The sequence below is a fragment of the Phalacrocorax carbo genome, chromosome 1, assembly GCF_963921805.1.
Source record: "Phalacrocorax carbo chromosome 1, bPhaCar2.1, whole genome shotgun sequence".
NCBI classification, from domain to species: Eukaryota; Metazoa; Chordata; class Aves; order Suliformes; family Phalacrocoracidae; genus Phalacrocorax; species Phalacrocorax carbo.
This window is the reverse complement of record NC_087513.1, coordinates 196,927,469-196,946,073: the sequence shown is the minus strand read 5'-3', so window position 1 is coordinate 196,946,073 and position 18,605 is coordinate 196,927,469. Positions and strand designations below refer to the sequence as shown.

The window sequence follows — 18,605 nt, the reverse complement described above, 5'->3', positions numbered from 1 at the left end:
ATTCAGTTCAGACTGTCTTAAGTGGAAGAATACTATTTGCATAAAATTAATGAACTTCAAATACATGCTTTACTAAATGAATATCTATACTGTTATTGTAAATTTTCATCCTTCATTTGTTTTTGCCTTTTTGTTAATTTGTAATTTTCATTTGTGTCATTTCAAATTCAAACAACATTTTTTAGATGACCAACTTATTTAGTGAACTCCATTTCCAAAAGACATTTCTTTAAATTTGGGTTTAGAACTAGTCATTAGCAATCTGTTTCACTATATGAGAACACAGAAGACTTATTACCTCGGCTTTTGGCAGCTTCTTTCAAAGCAGCTAGAACCTCAGGCTTCAGGTCATCAGAAAGTAACCTTCCTTCCAGGCCAGGAAAGAGTGATCTAAGCACACCATTAAAAACAAACAAACAAACAAAAACATGCAAAACACACTTTAGCAAAGCATCTAATTTATGTTGCTGTACAGAAATTACCAGCACGGTAATCATCATGGTAAGACAGTCACATGCAAAGCAATCACTTACATTATGCAGAACTGGGCTTTCAGTGGGCGTTTTCTTATAAATGAGACAATTATACATTTAGAAACAGCGAGTAATAAGAATAATTTTTCCAACTACTCTTCTTTCAAAGCAGGTCTAAGCAAATTTTCTCTTGATAGAAAAACTGGGATTAGAAAAGTATTTTCACCTACTTGTGTTCTAACAACAACAAAAAGAGGTAAAATAGCACCTACTATTCTGTCTCTAAAAATTTTATTTGAAAGCATACAAAAAACACACCACATAATTCTAGGACTTCACATAGATCTGTGGATTCCAAAAGACCTGCAGACAGTCGTTAAGACTATTGTAGCCAAGAGTCAGTCTCATCCTGCCCTTCCCTCCCCTTCCTTTATGTTAGCACTTAAAACCAAATAGCTTTTTAGGGTTTTGGTCTTCCTGAAATAAAAAATAACTATCCAGTTTAATTCTGACAGCAGGAATGTCAGTTATACATAAACCAACACAATCTTTCTTTTTCTTCCACAGATGTTAACAGAAAGAAATTCGTAAGAGTTTATTTCAGCTTTTTAAGTAGGCTCCAAATAGGAATATCCAAAGAGCCAAACTATTAAGTTGAAAGTGTTTTAAAACACATAGCAGAGGTTCTTAATCATATTTATAACATCAGAATTTAAAAAAATAATTACTGTAGGCAAGAATAGAGGCAAATAAAGCATTACTATTTCTTATTTCTGTATTGTGATAGCTAGCAAGTAGATTTATACCTGGTATAACATGCTTTTGTATCAGTTTTACAAGATTAACCAAACTAAGTCCATTAACAAGACAGCACAAACTGAATAAGATCTAGTGGCATCATTAAGTTCCCCAAAACGTATCTTATGACTAGTCTGAAGCAGGGCTGTAAGGAAAATTTGTTAGTCTCATCATGGGAATGTTTTCTGTATTAATTAATATACTGGCTTAACTTGTGGAAGGAGAACAAAGTGAAAGAAAAGCAAAAGATAAATCCTATCAAAACAAATGCTAGAGCATTTTTTATTATCATTATTATTGTTGTTTTTAAAAGAAGACACTAGAATCACAGGCTCCGAGTAGTGTTAATCCCCTGATAAATAACCTGAATTGCCTAGAACACGAAAGATCACCAGTTTAGAATATAATAATAAAAAAAGAACAGCTGCAGACTTGAAAAACGCAAACTCCCTCAAGCAACGTGAGATGACCAGTTACCGGCATTCAACTGCTTTTCTTGAAGATGCATTGTTTATACATACACTGAAACCACAATTTACATAAGGACCTTACTTGAAGCACTTTTTACCTCAATAGCATCTATATTGGCAAGCTCCAACCCTCCTCTACCTCCCATATAAATGATTCATAGGGCAATAAAAGCAGCAAAGCACATGTCAAATGTCACATTCCCTCAAGCTGAGGATCTGAAAATTAGTGGAACTCTGAGGGAAAGGAGGAGGAAGAGTGGTTGTGAACATATTACAGCTAACACGTCATTAAGGAAGAACAGTTACAGGTACGACATCTGGTGCATCTGACTTCAAGCAGTACCTCTTAAAAGATTACTTGGAGAGGAGTCCAGATTCAAGAGATCTTTTGTATGTGCATAATGCAGTAGAGACATAAAAAGCAGTAGTTATGCTTTCCCCGCAGTGACCCCAAGGGCAATTATTCCAGCTAGCCTGCTCTTTCCTATCCTCTCCCCAGTGTCAGTGCAAGCTTTTTTGGCAGATGAAACATGAACAAAATTGTAACATTGATGGAGCTGCGAAATAAGCAAGGAAAAAAAGTTAATTGGAGAGGGACTGGAAAGAACAAATGAGACAGCAGATGTAGAAGAGAAGCCCACTTCTTTCCGTGGTAGTATCTGCTTACTTCCTAAAACCAGTAAGTGTTTAGTACTAAGCCCTTCACTGAAAGTAAGGGTGTTATGTTAAAAAAAAAAAAAAGCCTGAAGTAACCATAAGCTTTAAGTTTAAAACAAAAAAACAACCAAACTTTTACCATTACCTAATTTAATGTACTTCCTTCTAAACTCCTCCTATTTATAACTCAGAAGAAATATAATTTGAAATATATCCTGAGGTAGTCCCCTACAGCCTAGATCACATGATTCTTTATGAAGTTGTAATGGCAAGTAGCTGTCAAACTTTTCAAATGAGACATATGCACACAAATGTACACAGATACAGAGAACCGAGTTCTAGCTACACCTTATTTCATTAATTACAGGCTGCTGCATATCATCTTGTTTGCTGATAAGCAAGTAACAGTCAGAAGTTCTGTTTTAACATTTAAACTAAAACCAAAAAATATTGAAAATATTAAGTGTACCTGGGATATTCTTCTGATGTTATGTAAACTACATCCTGTTCTGACACAGATGACGAAAAAGGAATAAAATTTCCATTCTGTAATGGCAAAAGCTCCAATCCAATCAGTTCACTGTAGACTCCATCAGAAAGCACAAACTCTAAAAGATGAAGCTTTTCTTCAGCAGGTCCACTGTGTCCAGATTTCCTTAGTACTTGCCGTACTACAGCAGGAGTCACCTTTTTCACAGCTTTAGCAGTAGAAATAGTAAGGTGCACTGCACTAGCAATATTTGCTGGTACCTTGGCAATCTGCTTCCCTGAATTCTGGAGGTAGTTGAGAACAGGCTGTGTGTACTCCAAACTCTCATCCATTTCAGAAAAGTGCACCTGTTCCACCTTTATCCACTGATTACTCACTGAGTAAATAACTGTATGCTGGAGCAGCTCTTTAAAGAGAGGTACTACAATTGGTTTCCAGGGTACCCTGATTTTGTTCTCATCAGGCCATAACCTATAAATTCTTTCAGCTGACAACGGAAAATCTGAATTCTTCTCAGTCTCCATTCGTTTGATAGCTTCCAAAATAAGGGTGGTATATGCCTTTGGCACTATATTTACCACAAGAAGATCATTCCACAAAGCTGCTGGATCCCTCCATTGATCCAGCTCTCGCCACTTGATACTCCGCCTATTGTCTGTGAGACCAAAGAAACCACTAACATGAACTGGGAGTCCAGTTTTGCTTTCTTCACCTGGAGGCAAAGGCAGGAAACAAAACGCTCTTCCTGAAAAATCTGCTACAGCTCCTTTTTCCTCCCCATTAGTTGATAAAGACATGGCTATTCCAATAGTAGGAACAAATTTTAAGTCATCAGCTAAACAATCCAGTTCAGTACACATTCCTCGACCACCTACACAATTACACACTAACCAAGATGTTTTCTGTGCATCCTTAACACTCTCATCTTCTACAACAATATTTACATGGTATGTCACACATGTAATGCTATTGCTTGGAACTCCCTTACAATACTGATTTATTGCAGTTCCTAAGATTTTGATAGAATTGGGTCTTTCATGTTTCAAGGCCTTGTTCTCACTAGCAGTTACTCTAAAAATCAGCCTCTCAGTTCCATCAGCTTCCCTAACATGCAATGAAACATCCTGAACACTCTTCAAGAAGAGCAATACTGTGTCTGCATCTGCTCTGAAGGATTCAAACAGCTCCAAAACCTTCTGTTTGTCATAAACGTTGCTGCTCAGTTGGGAAGGCTGCAGACGGAGCGGGAAACGAAAAAAGGTACCAGGAAAGTTTCCATTCTTAAAGGTTTCCTTAGTGCTGCCAAATACACCGATGAATGGTGCAAACTGGTCTGTAAGTTCATTGATTTCCTTGCTATCTTCTTTTAGATTCCAACACTGGCCTGATTCATGAGGTCCAAAGAGAGTTTGATGGGGATCAAGCATTCCAATCTGGTCACCACTGAAAATACTAGGGACATCTGTATACACAAAAATGAACAACTATTAATAATCCTAAAACAACCACCTTTTCAAATACAGTCTTAAGGAACAAATTTTAAAATGGCAAGAAACACGAATGTTATAAAACAGCAATAAACCTAGCATAATACTGATAACGTATAATTCAGTGCTTATTGGCAGGAAGGAACAAGCACACTCCTATTCTGGAATTAAATATATGAATAGTCACTCAACTATTTGAATTTTAGCAAACAGTGAGCAACAAAATGTATATTTTTTTTCAACTCTCTAAGTTTATCATTCCAGTATTTTCAGAAAATAAACCAATTCAGTTTACCAAAGATGTACTCTATTACATTAATAATTTGCAGATCTTGAAGGCTTGCTAACAGTAATCTTGTACATTTAAAAGTACAAATTCTACGAATTATCAAACCACTAAACATATTAACTAAGCTTTTATCCATGGTCTACTAGGTAAAATATTGTGAAAAAAAATATCCTGTCTTACAAGCTCACTTCAAAGGTTAAAAATGTTATTTCAGCAAAAATTTGACTCTTATCCTATACTATTTTAACAACTATGTAGATTTTAAGCACAGTTTACGCTATATGCTTAGAATCATAGAATCATTTAGGTTGGAAAAGAGCCTTAAGATCATCAAGTCCAACTGTTAACCTAACACTGCCAAGTCCACCGCTAAACCATGTCCCTAAGCACCACATCTATACATCTTTCAAATACCTCCAGGTATGGTGATGCCACCACTTCCCTGGGCAGCCTGTTCCAATGCTTGACAACCCTTTCAGTGAAGAGGTTTTTCCTCATGTCCAATCTAAACCTCCCCTGGCACAGCTTGAGGCCATTTCCTCTTGTCCTATCACTTGTTACTTGGGAGAAGAGACACTGCAACCTCTTTTCAGGTAGTTGTAGAGAGCAATAAGGTCTCCCCTCAGCCTCCTCTTCTCCAGGCTAAACAATACCAGTTCCCTCAGCCACACCTCAGAAGACTTGTGCTCTAGGCTCTTCAACAGCTTCATTGCCCTTCTTTGGACACGCTCCAGCAACAAAATGTCCTTCTTGTACTGAGGGGCTCAAAACTGAACACAGTATTCAAGGTGCGGCCTCACCAGTGCTGAGTACAGAGGCACGATCACTGCCCTACTCCTGCTGGCCACACTACTCCTCGTACAAGCCAGGATGCTCTTGGCCTTCTTGGCCACCTTGGCACACTGCTGGCTCATACTCAGCTGGCTGTTGAGCAACACCTCCAGGTCCTTTTCCACCAGTCAGCTTTCCAGCCACTCCTCCCCAAGCCTGCAGCATTGCATGAAGTTGTTGTGACCCAAGTGCAGGACCCGGCACTTGGCCTTGTTAAACCTCATACAACTGACCTCAGCCCACTGATTCAGCCAGTCCAGATCCCTCAGCAGAGCCTTCCTACCCTCAAGCAGATCAACACCCCCACCCAACATGGTGTCATCTGCAAACTTATTGAGGGCGCACTCAATTCCCTTGTCCAGATCATTGACAAAGACATTAACAGAACTAGCTTCAATACTGAGCCCTGGGGAACACCTCTTGTGACCAGCCACCAACTGGATTTAACTCTCTTTGGGCCTGGCCATCCAGTTTTTTACCCAGTGAAGAGGACACCTGTCGAGCAGCCAGCTTCTCCAGGAGAATACTCTGGGAAATGCTGTAAAAGACTTTACTGAAGTCCAGGTAGACAACATCCACAAACTTTCTCTCATCCACTGAGCAGGTCACCTTGTCATAGAAGGAGATCAGGTTGGTCAGGCAGGACCTGCCTTTCATGAACTCATGCTGTCTGGGCCTGATCACCTGGTTGTCCTGTACATGCCACATGATGGCACTCAGGATGAGCTGTTCCATAACCTTTCCCAGTACCAAGGTCACATTGAGAGGCCTGTAGCTCGCTGGATCCTCCTTCCAGCCTCTTTTGTAGATGGGCATCACGTTTGCCAACTTCCAGTCGACTGGGACCTTCCATGTTAGCTGGGACTGCTGATACATGATTAAAAGTGGCTTGGTGAGCACTTCACCCAAGGGTACTGAGGGAGATAGGTGGATCCCATCCAGCCCCATAGACTTGTGTGTGTCTAAGTGTTGTAGCAGGTCACTAACAATTTCTCCTTGGATCATGAGGGCTTCACTCTGCTGGGGAAGTCCCTGTCTTCCAGCTCAGGGGGCTGGGTACCCTGAGAACAACTGATCTTACTACTAAAGACTGAGGCAAAGAAGGCATCAAGTGCTTCAGCCTTTTCCTCATCCTTTGTCAATATGTTTCCCCCCACATCCAATAAAGGATGGAGATTCTCCTTAGCCTTCCTTTTGTTAAAAATACTTCTATAAATACATTATCAACTGTCTTTTACTGCAGTAGCCAGATTAATTCCTAGCTGGGCTTTGGCCCTCCTAATTCTCTCCCGCCATAACCTCACAACATCCTTGTAGTCCTCCTGAGTGGCCTGCCCCTTCTGCCAAACATCATAAACTCTTTTTTTCCCCCGAGTTCCAGCCAAAGCACTCTGTTCAGCCAGGACAGTCTCCTTCCCCACCAGCTCATCTTGCGGCATATGGGGACGGCCTGCTCCTGTGCCTTTAAGATTTCCTTCTTGAAGAATGCCCAGCATTCCTGGAATCCTTTGCCCTTCAGGACTGCCTCCCAAAGGACTCTGTCAACTAGGCTCCTTAAACAGGCCAAAGTCTGCCCTCCAGAAGTCCAAGGTGGCAGTTCTGATGACCCCCCTCCTTACTTCTTCAAGAATCAAAAGCACTATTATTTTGTGATCACTGTGCCCAAGACGGCCTCCAACCATCACATCAACCACAAGTCCTTATGTGTTCACAAACAACAGGTCCAGCAGGGCACCTGCCCTAGTTGGCTCACCCACCAGCTGTGTCAGGAAGTTCTCTTTGACACATTCCAGGAACCTCCTAGACTGTTTCCTCTCTGTTACATTGTATTTCCAGCAGACATCTGGTAAGTTGAAGTCCCTCACAAGAACAAGGGCTAGCAATTGTGAGACTTCTCCCAGCTGCTTATAGCATATTTCATCTGCCTCTTCATCCTGGTTGGGTGGTCAATAACATGATTCCACCACGATATCTGCCTTGTTGGCCTTCCCCCTGATTCTTATCCACATACACTCAACCATACCATCACCACCTGTACAGCAGTAAAGTATTTTGCCAGAATAATAGGTTTCAAGACTGAATACTACCAGGTTGTGAAAGAGTATATACTATCTCTCTCAAATGCAAATGTGCATATACCTGTATTATGGAATATCCTTTGTAGCATGAAATAAAAAAATCACTGCTTATTATGCAAAGAACCTGCATAGAAGTTTCAGTCTAGTCTAAACTTTCAAACTTCTATTTGCACATCTACCCTATATTATGGGCCTCTATAGTATGAACAGCAGTGCGTAACTGAAAGAACAGTGTAAAGGAATGTTCATTTCAATATAAGAGACAAAGTACATAATGACGTTACTAGAAGAAACAGATCTCCTCAAAAAAACCTTCAAATTCCAAAGGAGACCCTCGAAAAATATGAACGCTTAAGGAAACTTAGCCAGGGATCTAAGGTAAAAATGCACTATAGAGGAAATATCAAATGTTTGACAGATATCTAAAACAGATCAACAATTTAAAACTTCAACATCTTCATTATAAAATATCTACTGAGAGTACCTGTTATGTGATAAACTGAATTAAAGCCAATTCCAAATCTTCCAACTTTCAGGGGATCATCTTTCTTCCTGCTTCTTGCTATTTCCTGTATACCATGCCAGTCCTCGGGGGTGAAAACTGCATCGTTGTATGCATAAAATGCTGGCCCTATAATAAATAGGCAAGTGTTAAAAAGATGACAGAAGAAAACTATTTACTGTTATAAGTTTCTAGGAAATTAACTTAGCAAAGAAAATATTTCTTTAAAGTAGGCTAGTGCAAATTTAATGGGGAAGCTATGACTCTAGCTGACATCATATCATGCTTGGTGATGAAAGGGAGGTATAGAGTAGCAGCAAAAACAGAAGCAAGAAGATGGATTTACCTCTGTATATGGTACTTAAAAGATCTATATTCTGCTGTGGTATCTAGTTCTGGTGTCCACATTTTAAAAGAATGATTCTGAAAAACTGAACAGAAAGCAGAAAACAACAAAACTTCTGAAAGAAGTGTCCTGTGGCACAAGGTTTAAACTCAATCTGTTCAGTCTATCAAAAAGATGTTTGAAAGATTTACTAATCACAGTCTATCATCTCCACTGGAAAAGAATATGTGGCAGGATATAACAATAACCTGTGTCTAGAAAGTAAGACAGACAAATTCAAATTAGAAGACATGATTAACTACTGAAAATAATCTTCAAATCATGACTGAATGCCTTTTGGGGATTGACTATGCAAACTAATTTGCTTGATAAATACACAACTGACCTCTGCAACACAAAGCAATATTAGATGATGTAAAAACTTCAGTTACAAGAAACTACATTTGCCGTATACAGGAAGCAAGGACCAAAGTTTGGATAAACATGAGAGAATAACAGATGAGGAAGAAAACAGAACTGCCTGAAGAGTGCTGAAATGTAAGGGGCTAGAGTCATCTTTACACTGGAGATAGGTCTCAAATGGTAGAGGTTAATAGGTAAAAAATCTGAATGTGATTATCAAATATCCCAAGCATTCTTTTATCCTAGGTCTGTCTTATTAAATCTTGTTTACTTGCTCTACTAAAAATCCTTTCCTGTAGTTTGGGATAGCAAGTGAACCCAGGGAAATAAATCACAGGATACACAGTCACCCTGGGAGAAGTGACTTAGAATAAAGCAGAACGTGAAGGCTTTCTCAGACAACGTTAACTAGAAGCAGTTGGAAAGCTGCTACTGACAACCTGCAAGAAGGCTTTGGAAAAGATTTATCAACATTAGAACATAGACAAATTATGCACCTAGTAAGGTGGAAGTAGCAATGCAGTCATCCGTATATGGTCATCTCCACACAGCAAGGAGAAAAAGCATAGAACCACATGCATATTGAAGAATAATGGCCGAAATTAATAAAAATTATATTTACCCTGATATTGTGCCATGTCCTTTGACCACAGAGTTTCTGTTCCATACTGAGTTTCATCATATAAAAACCTAACCTCTGTGGCACCAGCATCTTCTGCATTCTGTATCAGTTCCTGAGACAGCAAAAAAAAAGCACACAAACCCAAAGTAAATGCAGTAATGTTGCACATATTCTGGCAAAGGCTTTCCAACTTAAACACTAGGAAACCATAAGCAATTGTCTCAAGTGTAATTGTTTTCATACTTTTCAAGCAAAATAATTTTAGCCAGTTTACTTGAATGAAAAAAAAGACATCATTATAAAGGAATACTCAGACAAATACCAGAAAAGTCATTTGAATTTGGAGCTCAAATACCACACACAAGCAGTATTTATAACATTTAAAAATAAATCGTAGAATAGAATCATTTAGGTTGGAAAAAGACCTTTAAGATAATCAAGTCCAACCATAAACCTAGTACTTCCAAGTCCAATGCTAAACCATGTCCCTAAGCACCACACCTACACATCTTTTAAATATCTGCAGGGATGGTGATCCAACCACCTCCCTGGGCAGCCTGTTTCAGTGCTTGACAACCCTTTCAGCAAAGACATTTTTCCTAATATCCAATCTAAACCTCCCCTGTCACAGCTCGAGGCCATTTCCTCTCATCCTATTGCTTGTTACTTGGGAGAAGAGACCAACTCCCACCTTGCTACAACCTCCTTTCAGGTAGTTGTAGAGAGCAATAAGGTCTCCCCTTGGCCTCCTTTTCTCCAGGCTAAACAACCCCAGTTCCTTCAGCAGCTCTTCATAAGACCTGTGCTCAAGACCCTAAAGCTGCTAAACTGTTTCTACTTGTCGTGGTTTAGCGGCAGCTCAGCCCCACACAGTCGCTCGCTCACTGCCCCACCAGTAGATGGGGGAGAGAATCAGAAGGGTAACGCTCGTGGGTTGGGATAAGAACAATTTAATAATTAAAATTAAAAGAAACAACAGCAGAAATGCAATGTAAAGGAGAACAACGAGAGGCGCAAAGCCCCAGGGGAGGGGGGAAGGGAGGGGAGAGGGGGAACAAACCGCCGAAACAAACTGCACGTGCCGCAGCCGCCCGCCGACCCGACGCCACGCCGCCTCTGCGCTGCCACTGCCCCCCCAATATACTGGTCATGGTGTCACGTGGTATGGAATGAACCTGCCATTGGCCAGTCGGGGTCAGCCGCGCCCACCATGGCCCTGCCCCTCCCAGCCCCCCCCCGCCACGCGGCAGAGAGCGGGAAGCTGGAAAGGTAGCCAACCCCCGCAGTGAGGAGAATTAACCCCTTCTCAGCCAAAACCAGCACACTACTATAACTATATTATCCCAAATCAGAGTTGTACAAGTCTCGAAACAATGCAAGATGGCAGAAGGAAAAAAAAAAAAAAAAAAAAATATCAAAGTTTACTGTTAAGCCCACACAACAGTTGTAAGACAACAGTTGTAAGACAACAGTCAGCGAGGCAACAAGTCATAAAAGGGCAATACACAGCACTCTCTACATCAACTGAATTCCATTTAAATTAACATTTCACAGTATGAATGAACTGTTCAAGAGCCATGGTGCTCACTTCTAACACCCCTTCAGCAAAGGGCTGCAAAACAGTTCTGACCAGTAACTCTGTAAATCATGAACCAACAGAGCTCACCTGTTGAACAAAGCCCATAGACTATAAAGAGGTTTATGTTAAGATTGGGTATTTGTTAATTAGTAGTGGTGAGAGCTATGGATAACTCTAACTAAAATGCCAGTGAAGTAGTCCTATAAACAGAATATGCCTATGCAGTCCCATTTACATCAACAGCATTATACACTGCAGACACGTAAGCATGATTACAAATACCTACAGGATTAGAGCTTCACACAATGCTCTATTTACACTGAATCATCAAAGCGTATCAGTTTATCCCAATCTTATAACGAAGATAATCCCTCCCAAAGAATTGTATATACTATTATGTGGTTTTCTATAGTTTATAGTAGGGAGGAACAATAAAGTAACAAGCAAAATAAACATTTTTAGCTCACTCAAAATACATCATGAAGTGTCTGATTTAATTTTAACATCTGCATTTTATCTCTTTTTTTTTTTTTTTTTTATAAATTACAATGCCATCTTTGACAAGCAAACACAGAGACATTAAACACCAAAAAAAGCCACACAACTCACTTTGCCTTGTCCACAGAAATGGAAACGTATCTCCAGTACTAGAATGAATATCTAATGAGGTATGACAACTGCAAGATTTGCTGGAAAGCGTTAGACCAATGGTATTATGTCATGCATATTAAATGATTGCTAACAATACCATTTGTTGTGTACCTTAAGAATCTGTCCTCCTTCTGGGTATCTTCTTAAAATATCCTTAAGAAAATCAACAAGTGGTGGAGTTGTTTGTCCAAAACGACCTAAAACACAACAAAAAAAAATAGTTTGCATATTATGTTACTGTGCTCTTAGTTTCAGGTAAAAAAAAAAAAGTACTCACTAAACAATTACTGGGAATTCAGAAAAAAAATTTAAACTAACTCAAGGCCTGATACTGTAAAATATTGTCTTTCCAAAATCAACTGTAAAAATAGTACATTATAAATATTTTCATTAAAACAAATAGCAGGCTTGTTGCGAATGTCAACATGCTGTTTCATATCTGGATAAAATAAATTTGGGGGCTCAGTCTTTGCATCAGTTATACCTCAACTCCAACTACTGGATGTTCAAATACAGCAACTTCTAAAGGATGGCTACTTTTAAGTAGCAGGACAGTATTCTAGGGCAGCAGTGGCTCTAACTTTTTTTTATCGTAAGTAATGATCCCTACTGACAGCTGCACACAGGCACAGTATACTTTCACTCTAGCGTACACTTCCTATTCTGGCATACCATGGTGCTTCGCCAGGTACTAGCTTTGGTGTTACCTGGGCTTAGCACAGGAGGGAAGAGAGTCTCAGAAAGGTACTACAAAGCGTTACAAAGTTCTGGTGGACATAGACTCCACGGACCCCAAGGTCAGCCCCTGCTCTAAGAGGAAGAGTCTATTACAGAATGAAAGGATCAACACTCTTCAAGAGAGAGACTAAAGAGCAGCTCCCTAAATCCAAGCGTCCAAAACACGTGCTTCAAACAAATATTAATGATGCAATCTCCACAAGGAAAACAGACTCTACTGATGCTCTATTTATCACCTCCCTTTAAAGTTATTAATAAAGTAATTATTTTCTCTCTCTCTCCCCCGCCTGCATAAATGTGTTTTTATGAAGCACACAGATTCAAACACACACATTATATATACTATGGAACAAAACATTATACAAAAAACCCAAACCACAGAATCCTCAGCAATGTGGAAAACAGGGGAATGATAAGAGAGACCTATTTGCTGTGAAAACATCAAGTAAAAACATCAAACAATCTTGTCTTCAGGAAATTTTTGTATTGCTTTTTGTTTAAGGTAACTTAATAGCATCAATGAAAAAAAAAAACAACAAGAAATTGCAACCCACAGCTGAAAGTGTGGAAAGCATTTTATAACTTCTGTTATTATTTTTACAGTATACATATGAAAGTCAACATGCAATATGCAAACTTCCAAAATAAGGTGAACTGATCAACAGTAGGTAAGTTTGGGTGTTTTTTTCTTAGAAGAAATTCTCTAAAATCATGAAACCGATCTTAGCTCTAAGTCTTAACTTGGGCAGGCAGGCGGAAGTGTTTAAACAACACATTTCACTATGGGAACCACAAAAACAGACAAGTAACTTTGAAGAGACAGTACTGAAGATAGACATTATTCTAACTCTTTACATTCAAGAGCAGAGCTACTCTATGCATATCACAAATTACTGTCTTGAGATCATGACTTACTGCATCTTGTCAAACACTGAACTGATTTTTCTTGAGTATTAGAGATGGTCATATTTAACACTAAACTGGTTCCACAAATCCGAAGAAGACACTTTTTCCACAATAAGGACAGTCAAGGATTGGAACAGCAGCTCAGGCCGCCTGTGCAGTCTCCATCCTTGGAGGCTTTCCAAATGTAACCAGATCAACCCTTGAGTAACCTGGTCTGATCTCAGAGCTGACCCTGCTTTGAGCCAAAGGCTGGAGTAGAGACCTCCTGATGTCCCTGCCAACATGAATTAACTCTGTGATCATATGAAAAGATTATAGACTATCTGATAGACACCAGTGATGAATGAACGCAAAGGTGACATGGGTGATCTTCAGAGTACTTCAGCAACCAATGCACTTGGCTCTACTGACCATGAACTTCCTGAAGCTAGAAAACTCAGGGCCTTCCTTGATACATCTGCTGTAAGGAAAAAATCTCAGAACTGAAAAACTCCAGAATGAACACAAAAGGCTGGTACTAAAGCCTTCAGATCTTCTAGATTAACTTACATCAGAACTGTGGGCCAAAAAAGGTTAAGTTAGAAATGGACCGCTTAGAGTGATATCGCTATGAGAATCTCACAGCCAAATAGTCCATTCCTAGGCACAAAAACAACGCCAACAGTTTTTCTTTCCCATGAAAGATTTCTTAGGGATACTACACCATCTTGTCCATATACTTGTGTCACAATAAAAACAGCTCTGAGAAGAAAAAAGCTCTTTTTTAGTCTATCACAGACTATGTACAGCAAAAAATTATCAGAGCAAACAGTCAAGCATGAGAGAAAGAAAAACATTTGGCACCATAGAACCATTGTGTCCATTTTCATAGGTGTTTTCTAACCACTGCAGGTTCTAGAGAATGGGAACATGAACTTCTGGCTCACATACAAAAGCTTCACTTCCCTCTGTCACTAGAAAACCATAATCCAGTACACTCATGGCTTACATAGGCTAAGAAACACAGCATTTTGTGACACTAAATAAAACATCTGCATCGAAAGAAGGGTTTCCTTCTTAATCCTACTATCCCACTAGCATTTACTTCATTGCCTTATAATAAAGTTATTGTTACAAGAATATCAATGCTAGCAACCAAGTAACAATCATCACAGATTTTAATCAGAGCTTTTCTGAAGATATTCAGGTATCACAACCTAATTCAAGATGCCATACAAACAGATACACCTGCAATTTTTGTAATAAAAACGTAACTAACATACAGAATCAAAAGAAACACAAACAAAAAGGAAGAAATCAAAAGCTTTTTACCAATGGTATAGTTTTCTACACAGTCATTACTGAAAAGATACCCTTTCAGTATATGAACTGAACAAGTATTCACTTTATATTATGAGACAAGGCAGTTATTAATGCTAGTGCCAGGCAAGTTTTATAGAATCTTGCTGTCCTTTGGAATCAAATTTCTACACGTGAAATTAAAAAGAAAAGAATTAAACACCAAAGCACTTAAAAGAAGAAGTTTAATTTTCCTGGAGCAGAATGAAAACAACAAATGAAGGGACACCTAGGGCTTACAAGAAAAATAACTGCTTCCCATTTAAAGAAGAGAATAATTTCAATTAACTCCAGACTGCATTAGAAAATGCTTTGACCTTCCAGTTTATAAACAGACAAGTATTTTTCATACCTCCTCCTTCCAATCCTTTTGACTGAAGCTTCAGAAAAACTTGATTTTGAGACTTCTGAAGATCCACAATCTTGATACCATCAGATAACTGAAATAAAAAATAAGACAGATGTTGATCAGAACATTCTGCAGTATAAATAATTTAGTGTAGCTTCATTTCCTACATATTTATTCTGTGAAGTCTGGTTTTATCTAAAATGATACAAATACTCTGAAACATCCAGTATGCAGTTTGAGCAGCATTTTCAGCCCCTGAGGTCTAGGATGGCCTCCTTTGGCTAATGATACTCCTCAGATGAAGTATCAGTTTGTTAGTAGCAGGACCAAAACAAAAAGTCCGCAAACAAATCAGGTGGAAAAATGCCTACAGAAGCATACTAAGAGCAAGCCATGGCCTCCCGTCCTTACATTTGAAAAGTTCTGTGTTCTGGGAACTTCTGGAAGCATACAACTATAGCAGTTACTGTTCTAAGGTGCATGGCTGTAAAAAAACAAATAAACATATACAGGAAGTACATGGCCTATGTACTCCAAAAAGTACATATAAGTATGCAATTCCAGAAGAGTTTTAAATTAAGCAGTATCAGCTCAAATCAGCTAGTAACACAGAATGTGTAGAGATAAAAGTATGTCACAGAAAGACCACTGAAGAATACAACAGCCTTATGTCCCCATTACCTCTACATTTAGTATTTAGTAATCATAGCACATAATGGTTTTGTTGCAATTCTAGTTTTGTACTATATAGGTGTCCCAGTCATATATGATGTAATGCTAAAATAGACATATATGGCGTGATGTTATACTGCATACTACAGTAACAAATCTAGAATTAGAAGCTGCACTGTGCTAATTAGAAACTTAGCCCATTCAAACTAGTTTCCATTTAGAGTAAACTATATTAAGTTTTCATTATGTGAAATTATATTATTAAATTAGTCTCAGCTTATAACAAAGTTCAGGACTACTTCCTCACTTCAATAGGCAAAAACAAATCACTAGAAAGAAGTTGGTGCTTACACAGACATAGATGCTTACAATCTAACCACATTTACTAAGCAAAATACAGACCTAGCCCACCGTATGTAGTCATAATTTTAAAACGTTATTAAGAAAAAAATATATTCCTTTTTACTTAAACCAGTTTTAAATAGTACTTACAACAACAGTGCATTTATTTTAAGTTCCTGCAGAAATGTTACACTTGAGATGATCTTGTCTCAAGATGTAAAATAGCTTAAATTGGGTATACCACCCACTCAGGACTCACTAAAATAAAACAGAATCCACAGAATGCTGTAACCCTTACCAAGTATTAAAGGGATAGAATAACTTAATTTTCTCAGGTAGGATTTTTGTAGCAAAATACCATCAGAAACTTGGTGAATGAGTAGATTCAAATTAATAGTTTAACACTGCAAGGAACTATGAGAGCAAGAGATACTGGATTTCATTTAACATCTGTAAATTGCATGTAGCAGTTTTAATAGAAAAAAATATTTAATGATAAGTATTCTACTACCTCAGTAAATTAAAGAATAATTTGGTCCCAGTAAACAGGAGTTCAAAAGTTTATAAACTATTATAAAGGATTTTCAAAATTGCTACAGTACAAATACTCCCACATGTATTTTAGTTTAATATAAAAAAAAAAAAAAATCAGAATAGCTATTACAGTCTGCTTACTGACTGTTCCCTGCCAAAAGATAGTTTTGTGTGCCAGAGTGCTGCTAGGATCTTCGCTTCCAGATGAATTTAGAAAGCGATATACAGATCTATTTCCTCCCAAAACAGGAAGGCCTGGAGAGAACAAAATCAAGGACAAAGCCAGGCAAGAAAATAAAAGATAAACTACATGGGCTGTTTGTTTCAAACCTGAGCACTCAAAGTTTACTTGTGTTCTCCATGTAGGTTCCTAAAAGCTTCCTGAGTAATACAACTCCTAACACCTAGCTCTTTCCTAGCATCATAGAATGGTTTGGGTTGGAAGGGACCTTTAAAGATCATCTAGTCCAATCCCACTGCCATGGGCAGGGACATCTTCCACTACAGCAGGTCACTCAAAGCTCTATCCAAGCTGACCTTGAACACTCCAGGGACAGGGCATCCACAGCTTCTCTGGGCAACCTGTTCCAGTGTCTCACCACCCTCATCACAAAACAATTCTTCCTAATCTCCAACCTAAACCTACCCTCTTTCAGTTTAAAGCCATTGGCCCTTCTCCTGTCACTACAGGCCTTGGTATAAAGTCTGTCTCCAACTTTCTTATAATTCCCCTTTATATACTGAAAGGCCACAATAAGGTCTCCTTGGAGCCTTCTCTTCTCTTTTACGCATTTGCAAGTTTCTTTGCCCCATTTAATCCAAATTTCCAATCTCCTCCCTCTCCCCTTCATGCCTCTACTCATCCCATCCCACCAATATCTCCAAGAGCATAGCTAGAAGCATGCCAAGCAGTACTGAAACAATGACCACAGGCTGGTGCCTTCAACAGAGCAAGGTCATTCATTCATTTGACTCTCTCTCCTGTACCCAGACCTCAATTTTTAACCTGTAAGAGCTTCCTGTCATGGTGATCTCAACTCTGCTGTTGAAGCTGGTAAGCAGGTAGAAAATCAACTAAAGATCCAATGGAAGCTAAAACAAGCACATCAGCATGCTCTGGTGAATCTTCTGCTCCCCCGCAAAGCAATAAGGATAAACCGCGTGGATTATGTCAAAAAAGGACACAAAAACTCGAATGATAAAATCTAGCACCGTCAATTACACGGGTTAGCTGTTTGTCCAAACGAACTCCTTGCTTCCCATGAGAGACCCACACCTGAGGACATGCACACGCTGTGCTGCCCACACCAGAAGTCCCAGGGAGATGCAAAAAGCAGCCGGGTAAGGACTGCCAGCCCCACGGCGGCGTGAGAGGCCGCCGGAGAGCGGGGTGCCCCGCCGCGCCGCGCCGCGCCCCTCACCTCTCTGCCGCGGTGCCACAGCCGCTGCTCGGCGCGGGGGAAGCCGGCTTCCGCGTCAATCCGCGCCTTCACGTCCCCCACGGCGGCGGAAGGCGGCAGCTCGAAGGTCCTGCAGCCCAGGCAGTCATGGAGGACGGTCACCCGGGCCAGCCTGCGGCAACACGACAGTCACCAGCTGAGAAGAGACACGCGGTGCCGGCGCCCACCCGCCACCTGCCCGCCCCCCCCCTCGTTCACCCCAGAGGCCCGGGACGGGCGCCGGAGCCCGCGGGAGTTCAGGGACGGGCAGGCAGTTGCCCCGTCCCCCTCTCCGGCGGGGAAGCAGCCGCCGGGCCTGCGAGCGGAGCTGCTCCCGCAGCGCCGCACGCCCGGGGCCTCCCGAGCCGTCCCGTCCCGCCGCCACTCACATGCCCGCCGCCGCCGCCGCCGCCGCCGCACACAAAGGACCGTTAGCTGATGCCGCGGGCCCCGCCGCCGCCGCTCCCCGCGCGGGGAAGGGGTGGGGCTGCGCACGGCGGCGAGCGGGAGGGAGGGCTGCGCCACGGAGAAAGAGGGAGGAGGGAGGGGGGAAGCGGGTGAAGGAGCCGCCCTGAAAGCGGCCGTGGCGGGGATGAGGCGCGCCCGGCCCCG

The 18,605-nt window shown here is 40.5% G+C and overlaps 1 protein-coding gene across 2 annotated transcripts in view; it reads right to left on the bottom strand.

Annotated features, from left to right (window-relative positions):
- The window catches only part of SACS (sacsin molecular chaperone), a 66,907-nt gene that overhangs the window by 16,526 nt on the left and 31,776 nt on the right, over nt 1–18,605 (bottom strand). The window contains exons 1-8 of one of the 2 annotated variants that reach the window (XM_064441148.1): nt 18,383–18,471; nt 17,976–18,126; nt 15,010–15,097; nt 11,787–11,872; nt 9,446–9,557; nt 8,058–8,204; nt 2,868–4,350; nt 299–390 (exon numbers count right to left, since the gene is read on the bottom strand). In XM_064441148.1, coding sequence (XP_064297218.1) covers nt 299–390; nt 2,868–4,350; nt 8,058–8,204; nt 9,446–9,557; nt 11,787–11,872; nt 15,010–15,097; nt 17,976–18,126; nt 18,383–18,384 — 2,161 coding nt within the window. In that variant the 5' untranslated portion in view covers nt 18,385–18,471. Of the gene's footprint in view, nt 1–298; nt 391–2,867; nt 4,351–8,057; nt 8,205–9,445; nt 9,558–11,786; nt 11,873–15,009; nt 15,098–17,975; nt 18,127–18,382; nt 18,472–18,605 lie in introns of those variants that run through there. The other variant, XM_064441147.1, reaches the window with a different exon arrangement.